Raw genomic sequence first — 11,047 nt, 5'->3', positions numbered from 1 at the left:
TTGGGCAGTGTGTTGGGCAGCGTGTTGGGCAGTGTGTTGGGCAGGGGTTGGGCAGCGTGTTGGGCAGTGTGTTGGGCAGGGGGTTGGGCAGTATGTTGGGCAGCGTGTTGGGCTGCATGTTGGGCAGCGTGTTGGGCAGTGTGTTGGGCAGCGTGTTGGGCAGTGTGTTGGGCAGGGGGTTGGGCAGTATGTTGGGCAGCGTGTTGGGCTGCATGTTGGGCAGCGTGTTGGGCAGCGTGTTGGGCAGGGGGTTGGGCAGTATGTTGGGCAGCGTGTTGGGCAGCGTGTTGGGCAGTGTGTTGGGCAGGGGGTTGGGCATCGTGTTGGGCAGGGTGTTGGGCAGCGTGTTGGGCAGTATGTTGGGCAGCGTGTTGGGCAGTGTGTTGGGCAGCGTGTTGGGCAGGGGGTTTGGCATCATGTTGGGCAGGGTGTTGGGCAGCGTGTTGGGCAGGGGGTTGGGCAGCGTGTTGGACAGGGGGTTGGGCAGCGTGTTGGACAGGGGGTTGGGCAGCGTTTTGGGCAGCGTGTTGGGCAGGGGGTTGGGCATCGTGTTGGACAGGGGGTTGGGCAGCGTGTTGGGCAGCATGTTGGGCAGGGGGTTGGGCAGCGTGTTGGACAGGGGGTTGGGCAGCGTGTTGGGCATTATGTTGGTCTGCGTGTTGGGCAGGGGATTGGGCAGGGGGTTGGGCAGCATGTTGGGCGGGGTGTTGGACAGCGTGTTGGGCAGGGGGTTGGGCATCATGTTGGGCAGGGGGTTGGGCATCATGTTGGGCAGGGTGTTGGGCAGCGTGTTGGGCAGGGGGTTGGGCAGCGTGTTGGACAGGGGGTTGGGCAGCGTGTTGGGCAGGGGGTTGGGCATCGTGTTGGGCAGGGGGTGGGCAGCGTGTTGGGCAGGGGGTTGGGCAGCGTGTTGGACAGGGGGTTGGGCAGCGTGTTGGGCAGCGTGTTGGGCAGCGTGTTGGGCAGGGGGTTGGGCAGCGTGTTGGACAGGGGGTTGGGCATCGTGTTGGGCAGGGGGTTGGGCAGCGTGTTGGGCAGGGGGTTGGGCATCGTGTTGGGCAGGGGGTTGGGCAGCGTGTTGGACAAGGGGTTGGGCATCGTGTTGGGCAGGGGGTTGGGCAGCGTGTTGGGCAGCGTGTTGGGCAGGGGGTTGGGCAGTGTGTTGGGCAGGGGGTTGGGCAGCGTGTTGGGCAGGGGGTTGGGCATCGTGTTGGGCAGGGGGTTGGGCAGCGTGTTGGGCAGCGTGTTGGGCAGGGGGTTGGGCAGCGTGTTGGACGGGGGTTGGGCATCGTGTTGGGCAGGGGGTTGGGCAGCGTGTTGGGCAGGGGGTTGGGCATCGTGTTGGGCAGGGGGTTGGGCAGCGTGTTGGACAGGGGGTTGGGCATCGTGTTGGGCAGGGGGTTGGGCAGCGTGTTGGGCAGCGTGTTGGGCAGGGGGTTGGGCAGTGTGTTGGGCAGGGGGTTGGGCAGCGTGTTGGGCAGGGGGTTGGGCATCGTGTTGGGCAGGGGGTTGGGCAGCGTGTTGGGCAGCGTGTTGGGCAGGGGGTTGGGCAGTGTGTTGGGCAGGGGGTTTGGCAGCGTGTTGGGCAGGGGGTTGGGCAGCGTGTTGGACAGGGGGTTGGGCAGCGTGTTGGACAGGGTGTTGGGCAGCGTGTTGGACAAGGGGTTTGGCAGCGTGTTGGGCAGGGTGTTGGGCAGCGTGTTGGGCAGGGGGTTGGGCAGCGTGTTGGACAGGGGGTTGGGCAGCGTGTTGGGCAGGGGGTTGGGCATCGTGTTGGGCAGGGTGTTGGGCAGCGTGTTGGACAGGGGGTTGGGCAGCGTGTTGGGCAGGGGGTTGGGCATCGTGTTGGGCAGGGTGTTGGGCAGCGTGTTGGACAGGGGGTTGGGCAGTGTGTTGGACAGGGTGTTGGGCAGCGTGTTGGACAGGGGGTTGGACAGGGGGTTGGGCAGGGGTTGGGCAGCGTGTTGGGCAGGGGGTTGGGCAGCGTGTTGGGCAGGGGGTTGGGCATCGTGTTGGGCAGGGTGTTGGGCATCGTGTTGGGCAGGGGTTGGGCATCGTGTTGGGCAGGGTGTTGGGCATCGTGTTGGACAGGGGGTTGGGGCAGCGTGTTGGACAGGGGGTTGGGCAGCGTGTTGGGCAGGGTGTTGGGCAGCGTGTTGGACAGGGGGTTGGGCATCGTGTTGGGCAGGGTGTTGGGCAGCGTGTTGGACAGGGGGTTGGGCATCGTGTTGGGCAGGGGGTTGGGCATCGTGTTGGGCAGGGGGTTGGGCAGCGTGTTGGACAGGGGGTTGGGCAGCGTGTTGGGCAGGGTGTTGGGCAGCGTGTTGGACAGGGTGTTGGGCAGCGTGTTGGGCAGGGTGTTGGGCAGCGTGTTGGACAGGGTGTTGGGCAGCGTGTTGGACAGGGGGTTGGGCAGCGTGTTGGGCAGGGGGTTGGGCAGCGTGTTGGACAGGGGGTTGGGCAGCGTGTTGGACAGGGGGTTGGGCAGGGTGTTGGGCAGCGTGTTGGACAGGGTGTTGGGCAGCGTGTTGGACAGGGGGTTGGGCAGCGTGTTGGACAGGGGGTTGGGCAGCGTGTTGGACAGGGGGTTAGGCAGCGTGTTGGACAGGGGGTTGGGCAGCGTGTTGGACAGGGGGTTGGGCAGCGTGTTGGACAGGGGGTTGGGCAGCGTGTTGGACAGGGGGTTGGGCAGGGGGTTGGGCAGCGTGTTGGGCAGGGGGTTGGGCAGCGTGTTGGACAGGGGGTTGGGCAGCGTGTTGGGCAGCATGTTGGGCATCGTGTTGGGCAGCGTGTTGGGCAGCGTGTTGGACAGGGGGTTGGGCAGCGTGTTGGACAGGGGGTTGGGCAGCGTGTTGGACAGGGTGTTGGGCAGCGTGTTGGACAGGGGGTTGGGCAGCGTGTTGGGCAGCGTGTTGGGCATCGTGTTGGGCAGCGTGTTGGGCAGCGTGTTGGACAGGGGGTTGGGCAGCGTGTTGGACAGGGTGTTGGGCAGCGTGTTGGACAGGGGGTTGGGCAGCGTGTTGGGCAGCGTGTTGGGCATCGTGTTGGGCAGCGTGTTGGGCAGCGTGTTGGACAGGGGGTTGGGCAGCGTGTTGGACAGGGGTTGGGCAGCGTGTTGGACAGGGTGTTGGGCAGCGTGTTGGGCAGGGTGTTGGGCAGCGTGTTGGACAGGGGGTTGGACAGGGGGTTGGGCAGCGTGTTGGGCAGCGTGTTGGGCATCGTGTTGGGCAGCGTGTTGGGCAGCGTGTTGGACAGGGGGTTGGGCAGCGTGTTGGACAGGGGGTTGGGCAGTGCATCTCCAGGGACTGGCTGATGGATGGGGCCTAGGGCCGGAGTGAATAGGGGTTTCAGTGCTCCGTCCTCAGGTAGGTCTTGAGAGGCTGAAACAACTTTTGGATGTGTAACATGATGGTTACTGATGGTGACCTCACCATCTCACTATGGCTGGATTTCCCAACTGGGACAATACATAACAATTGATGACGAGCAGGAATGTGGCTTACAGATTCCAAGATGAACCTGGTTCACACAGACTTAAATACATGTGCATTGAACTGTGTGGAATTTACCATTGTTTTCCCAATCCCAATCCCAACACCAAGACAACCACAGCAGGAATGAGACAGTGTACCTGACTTCCTTTAGGACCGGGGAGACCCTATGAAGAGGAGAGAGAGTCACAGAGTTCAAATCAATAAAATAGTACAATGAGAGCATATTTCATTCATCTATCAAATAGATACTCACTGGTTTGCCATCCATGCCGAGCGGGCCCTACAGAGAGAGGGAGGGAGGGAGGGAGAGAAAAAAAAAATAACCAATGTGTTTTGAGCAGTGATTGTTCCATGCAGAGATTCATTAAAGAACAACCAATAAAATGAGTCAATGGCTGCTTGAAAATCTCACTGATGACTTCGATAAAGTAAAGGACGACACTGTTTCTGTTAGCCAAACCAACAATGATGTCACCCCTCTAGTACAACATGAAACAGCCTAGAGGTATGGTCATTTATGGCGTTTGTATCGTCTCTGTGTCTCTGGGTATGTCTTGTATACAACGCACACACACACACAGAGACACACACAACACACACACACAGAGACACACACACACACAGAGACACACACAACACACACACACAGAGACACACACACACACACACACACACACACACACACACACACACACACAGAGACACACACAACACACACACACAGAGACACACACACACACAGAGACACACACAACACACAACACACACACACACACAGAGATTCAGGGGGTTGTGTTTTCTCTGCCCAGACAAGACCAAACATCTGTAACAGAGGTAGGTAAATAAACTGACCTCCTAAACAAATAGATCAAAATAACTGTAAATAACAAACGGTTAGAAAACCCAACATGTATCAGGAGGGAGCCAAAGGAGACGGAGGAAACACATTATATATCCTGCCCGTTTGGTTGGTGTGTATGTGTGTGCATACAGTCTGTATCACTGCAGAAAGCATCACTTCATATAGTTTGTATCACTGTAGAGAGCATCACTTCATATAGTCTGTATCACTGTAGAGAGCATCACTTCATATAGTCTGTATCACTGTAGAGAGCATCACTTCATATAGTCTGTATCACTGTAGAGAGCATCACTTCATATAGTCTGTATCACTGTAGAGAGCATCACTTCATATAGTTTGTATCACTGTAGAGAGCATCACTTCATATAGTCTGTATCACTGTAGAGAGCATCACTTCATATAGTCTGTATCACTGTAGAGAGCATCACTTCATATAGTCTGTATCACTGTAGAGAGCATCACTTCATATAGTCTGTATCACTGTAGAGAGCATCACTTCATATAGTCTGTATCACTGTAGAGAGCATCACTTCATATAGTCTGTATCACTGTAGAGAGCATCACTTCATATAGTCTGTATCACTGTAGAGAGCATCACTTCATATAGTCTGTATCACTGAAGAGAGCATCACTTCATATAGTTTTTATCACTGTAGAGAGCATCACTTCATATAGTCTGTATCACTGTAGAGAGCAGGACTGAGGGGACTGAGCATGCACCCCTGAGGGGCCCCTATGTTGAGGATCAGCGTGGCAGATGTGTTGTTGCCTACCCTTACCACCTGGGGGCGGCCCGTCAGGAAGTCCAGGATCCAGTTGCAGAGGGAGGTGTTTAGTCCCAGGGTCCTTAGCTTAGTGATGAGCTTTGTGGGCACTATGGTGTTGAACGCTGAGCTGTAGTCAATGAACAGCATTCTCACATTCTTGTCCAGGTGGGAAAGGGCAGTGTGGAGTGTGATTGAGATTGCGTCATCTGTGGATCTGTTGTGGCGGTATGCGAATTGGAGTGGGTCTAGGGTATCCGGGATGATGCTGTTGATGTGAGCCATGACCAGCCTTTCAAAGCACTTCATGGCTACCAACGTGAGTGCTACGGGGTGGTAATCATGTAGGCAGGTTACCTTCACTTCCTTGGGCACACAGACTATGGTGGTCTGCTTGAAACATGTAGGTATTACAGACTCGGTCAGGGAGAGGTTGAAAATGTCAGTGAAGACACTTGCCAGTTGGTCCACGCATGCTTTGAGTACACGTCCTGGTAATCTGTCTGGCCCCGCGGCTTTGTGAATGTTGACCTGTTTAAAAGAGCTTGCTCACATCCTGCTACTGAGAGCTTTATCACACAGTAGTTAGGAACAGCTGGTGATCTCATGCATGCTTCAGTGTTGCTTGCCTCGAAGCGAGCATAAAAGGCATTTAGCTCATCTGGTCAGCTCGTGGCTGGGTTTCCCTTTGTAGTCCGCAATAGTTTTCAATCACTGCCACATCCGACGAGCGTCAGAGCTGGTGTAGTAGGATTCAATCTTAATCCTGTATTGATGCTTTGCCTGTTTGATGGTTCATCTGAGGGTGTAGCGGGATTTCTTATAAGCGTCCGGATTAGTGTCCCGTGCCTTGAAAACTGCAGCTCTAGCTTTTAGCTCGATGCGGATGTTGCCAGTAATCCATGGCTTCTGGTTGGGATATGTACGTATGGTCACTGTGGGGATGACGTCGTCAATGCACTTATTGATGAAGCCGATGACTGAGGTGGTATACTCCTCAATGCCATTGGATGAATCCCGGAACATATTCCAGTCTGTGCTAGCAAAACAGTTCTGTAGCGTTGCATCCGCGTTATCTGAACACTTCACACTTCCATATTGAGCGAGTCACTGGTACTTCCTGCTTTAGTTTTTGCTTGTAAGCAGGAATCAGGAGGATACAATTATGGTCAGATTTGCCAAATGGAAGGTGAGGGAGAGCTTTGTATGCGTCTCTGTGTGTGGAGTAAAGGTGGTCTCGAGTTTTTTTTTCTCCCTCTGGTTGCACATGTGATATGCTGGTAGAAATGAGCTAAAATGGATTTAAGTTTGCCTGCGTTAAAGTCTCCGGCCACTGGGAGCAATAAGCATTTTCTTGTTTGCTTATGGCCTAATACAGCTCGTTGAGTGCGGTCTTAGTGCAAGCATCCTGTTTGTGGTGGTAAATAGACAGCTACGGATAATATAGATGAGAACTCTCTTGGTAGATAATGTGGTCTACAGCTTATCATAACGGAACTCTACCTCAGGCGAGCAATACCTCGAAACTTCTTTAATATTAGACATCGTGCACCAGCTGTTATTGACAAATAGACACACACCCCCACCCCTCGTCTTACCAGACGTAGCTTCTCTGTCCTGCCGATGCATGGAAAATCACGCCAGCTCTATATTATCTGTGTCGTCGTTCAGCCACGTCTCAGTGAAACATATGATATTACAGTTTTTAATGTACCGTTGGTAGAATAGTCTTGATCGTATATCATCCATTTTGTTTTCCAATGATTGCACGTTGACCAATAGAACGGATGGTAGTGGAGGTTTACTCACTCGCATATGAATTCTCAGAAGGCAGCCTGACCTCCGCCCCCTTTTTCTCTGTCTTTTCTTCACCCAAATTACAGGGATTTGGGCCCGTTCCCGAGAAAGCAGTATATCCTTCGCGTCATACTCGTTAAAGAAAAAATCTTTGTCCAGTTCGAGGTGAGTAATCGCTGTTCTGATGTCCAGAAGTTATTTTCAGCCATAAGAGATGGTAGCAACAACGCAAAAAAACTAAAATAATAACACAGTTGGTTAGGAGCCCGTAAAACAGCAGCCATCCCCTCCAGCTCCATTCTCTCATACAGTCAGTATGTGGTCTGGACGTAAAGCGCCTCACAACTCAGCACCTGTTTCTGGGAAAATAACCAGGAAAACATTGATTTCGTTTTTCATGAATAACTATAGACTTCATCTTTAAACTAGCAGCGTTTACAGGGTCCCTGTGGTCGGGGGAAAAGACCCAAGGGATCCGTACGTGGCCCAGCCATCCTGTCTACACACCGTTTAACCCTATTACAGCTCTGACCCCTGACCCCGAAGCCTTCCAGTGGGACATCTCACCGTTTAACTATCCCCTAGGGTACATTATACTGAAGTGTCCAGAAGCAAACACTATTGGTCCCGTGTGGCTCAGTTAGTAGAGCATGGTGTTTGCAATGCCAGGGTTGTGGGTTCAATTCCCACGGGGGATCGGTACGGGGAAAAAATGTATGGAATGTATGCATTCACTACTGTAAGTTGCTCTGGATAAGAGTGTCTGCTAAAATGTGAAAAAATGACCGTGCCTGTCCCTTTGCACTTTGATGTATGGAGAGAAGAGAGAGAGTGAAAGTGATACTTTTGAAATAAGGACTATGTAAGTTGGTTTTACTGTTCGTAGTCTCCCTTTGGTCTCATAATGAGATGGCATGCTTCCATTTGGAGCTATGATTGTCTTTCTCTAAAACTCTGGGGGTGTTGAAGACCCATACCTGATTACATGGGCCCTAATGGTTATATAAGCAACTGGCTTTAGTTGGAAAACCAGGTCAGTGGTCTCCAACCAAGGTTAATGATTTCAAGCATTCCTCTATGTCTTGATGAAGAGATGAAGCAAAACAAAGCAGATCCTACAGCCCACCAGGACTGGGGCTGTGTAACAGAAGTGTGAGAGAGGAACAGGGTGTGAGTGTGTGAGTGTGTGTGAGTGTGTGTGTGTGTGTGTGTGTGTGTGTGTGTGTGTGTGTGTGTCTCTATTTGTGTGTGTGTGATATGGGTGCATCTGGCCCCCCTGAGACTGGTCAGAATGACAAGACGAGGTGCGCACAATGAGGTCACTGTCAGCAGGAAGACTGAACCAGACCAGAGGAAGACTGAACCAGACCAGAGGAAGACTGAACCAGACCAGAGGTTGAATGAACCAGACCAGAGGTTGACTGAACCAGACCAGAAGAAGACTGAACCAGACCAGAGGAAGACTGAACCAGACCAGAGGTTGACTGAACCAGACCAGAGGAAGACTGAACCAGACCAGAGGTTGACTGAACCAGACCAGAGGTTGACTGAACCAGACCAGAGGAAGACTGAACCAGACCAGAGGAAGACTGAACCAGACCAGAGGAAGACTGAACCAGACCAGAGGAAGACTGAACCAGACCAGAGGTTGACTGAACCAGACCAGAGGAAGATTTATGAGGCCTAACAAGCCACACAGCAGCCTGTGGACTAGACGTGGGTGTGGACTAGACGTGGGTGTGAACTAGACGTGGGTGTGGACTAGACGTGGGTGTGGACTAGACGTGGGTGTGGACTACACGTGGGTGTGAACTAGACGTTGGGTGTGGACTAGACGTGGGTGTGGACTAGACGTGGGTGTGGACTAGACGTGGGTGTGAACTAGACGTGGGTGTGGACTAGACGTGGGTGTGGACTAGACGTGGGTGTGAACTAGACGTGGGTGTGGACTAGACGTGGGTGTGGACTAGACGTGGGTGTGAACTAGACGTGGGTGTGGACTAGACGTGGGTGTGAACTAGACGTGGGTGTGGACTAGACGTGGGTGTGGACTAGACGTGGGTGTGGACTAGACGTGGGTGTGAACTAGACGTGGGTGTGGACTAGACGTGGGTGTGGACTAGACGTGGGTGTGGACTAGACATGGGTGTGGACTAGACGTGGGTGTGGACTAGACGTGGGTGTGGACTACGTGTTTGTGGACTAGACGTGGGTGTGGACTAGACGTGGGTGTGAACTAGACGTGGGTGTGGACTAGACGTGGGTGTGGACTAGACGTGGGTGTGAACTAGACGTGGGTGTGGACTAGACGTGGGTGTGGACTAGACGTGGGTGTGGACTAGACGTGGGTGTGAACTAGACGTGGGTGTGGACTAGACGTGGGTGTGAACTAGACGTGGGTGTGAACTAGACGTGGGTGTGGACTAGACGTGGGTGTGGACTAGACGTGGGTGTGAACTAGACGTGGGTGTGAACTAGACGTGGGTGTGGACTAGACGTGGGTGTGAACTAGACGTGGGTGTGAACTAGACGTGGGTGTGAACTACGTGTGTGTGTGACTACGTGTGTGTGTGACTACGTGTGTGTGTGACTACGTGTGTGTGTGACTACGTGTGTGTGTGACTACTTCAAACAATAAAACCTATACTCTTTTTGGACAGTTCCACAGTATTTTAACCTTCTGAACTTGTGCTACTGACATTCAAACTGGAATACTAGAAATAAAATAACCACAAAATTCTCTACAACTACAAAACAGTTGATAATACTCATTTTAACAAGACCATAAAAACCAGAGAACTCGATGAAAGTCTATGTGATTGATAAGCGGATGCTACCTTTATAAAGGACCACTTCCATTATGGACCAGTGGAGGACTGTAATGTCTGATGCATGACATGACCATGTAGGACAGAGCCAGTGATGAGGGTGTGTTTGTGTGTTTGTGTGTTTTGGACCTACACAACAGACTGAGGAGGAAAAATAAAAAGATGGAATGCAAATAAAAATAAGCTCAAACAAAAAGGCAGCAGAACCCTTCATCTTATACCACAAACGAAACAAGCCACAGAGACACAGACAGGGAGAGAGAGAGAGAGAGAGAGAAAAAATAGGCCTCAAATTACCACTAAAACCACAAGTAGGGGAGAAGGGAACATTGCCTTTTTGTCTGTGTGTATTCATAGTCTCCTCTCTGCCATCTTGACTCCTTGTCCTAATCAGTGAGGATTCTAATCAGTGACGATTCTAATCAGTGAGGATTCTGGGTGCTGTGACTCTGCCTACATAAGCATTCCACCAAATTAGAAAGTTTTTAAACACATTTCTGGAAAATGACTTTTGCAGCAGGGTGTTTGCGTGTGTGTGTGTGTGGAGCAACGCCCCTCCTTCTTTCAGCATAGTATAGAAGAGGTTTGAACTATGTGTTTAATATCCTTGCTGCAAGGCCTTAGGAAGAGCTGAGGCCTGGGTGTGAACATGAGGAAGGCTGTAGGTCTGCTGCAAGGCCTCAGTGTGTTGACGTTGACTCAACATGGAAAACAGATTTTTACCTAAATCTATTTTTTAAAGATTTAAGTGCCTTTGAACGGGGTATGGTAGTTGGTGCCAGGCACACCGGTTTTGAGTCAAGAACTGCAACGCTGCTGGGTTTTTCACCCTCAACAGTTTCCTGTGTGCATCAAGAACAGTCCACCACCCAAAGGACATCCAGCCAACATGACACAACTGTGGGAAGCATTGGAGTCAACATGGGTCAGCATCCCTGTGGAACACTTTCCACACCTTGTAGAGTCCATGTCCCAATGAATTGAGGCTGTTCTGAGGGCAAAAGGGGGGATGCAACTCAATATTAGCAAGGTGTTCTTAATATTTTGTACAGTCAGTCAATAGATATTTTATTGTCACATACACCAGATAGGTGCAGTGAAATGTGTTGTTTTACAGGGTCAGCCATAGTAGTACGGCACCCCTGGAGATAATTAGTCTTCAGTGTCTTGCTTAAGGGCACATCGACAGATATTTCAGCTTGTCGGCTGGGTATTCATACCAGGGACGTTTTGGTTACTGGCCCAACGCTCGAACCGCTAGGATACCAGTCGCCCTTAAAAAAGTATAGTAGAACTGTACGT

At 52.1% G+C, this 11,047-nt stretch overlaps 1 protein-coding gene across 1 annotated transcript; it reads right to left on the bottom strand.

Annotated features, from left to right (window-relative positions):
* Nucleotides 1-762: 762 nt before the first annotated feature.
* On the bottom strand, nucleotides 763-2,079 carry LOC115205028 (extensin-3-like). The gene has a single exon (XM_029770589.1). The coding sequence runs from the start codon at nucleotides 2,077-2,079 to the stop codon at nucleotides 763-765; it is 1,317 nt and encodes a 438-aa protein (XP_029626449.1).
* Between the last annotated feature and the right edge of the window lie 8,968 nt (nucleotides 2,080-11,047).

This window comes from Salmo trutta, chromosome 13 (assembly GCF_901001165.1).
Source record: "Salmo trutta chromosome 13, fSalTru1.1, whole genome shotgun sequence".
In the NCBI taxonomy this organism is placed as follows: Eukaryota; Metazoa; Chordata; class Actinopteri; order Salmoniformes; family Salmonidae; genus Salmo; species Salmo trutta.
This window is presented reverse-complemented; position numbering and strand designations above follow the sequence as displayed.

Excerpts from the sequence above, each read along its gene's own strand:
- LOC115205028 (XM_029770589.1), bottom strand. The coding sequence starts at position 2,079 with ATGCCCAACACCCTGCCCAACACGATGCCCAACCCCTGCCCAACACGA.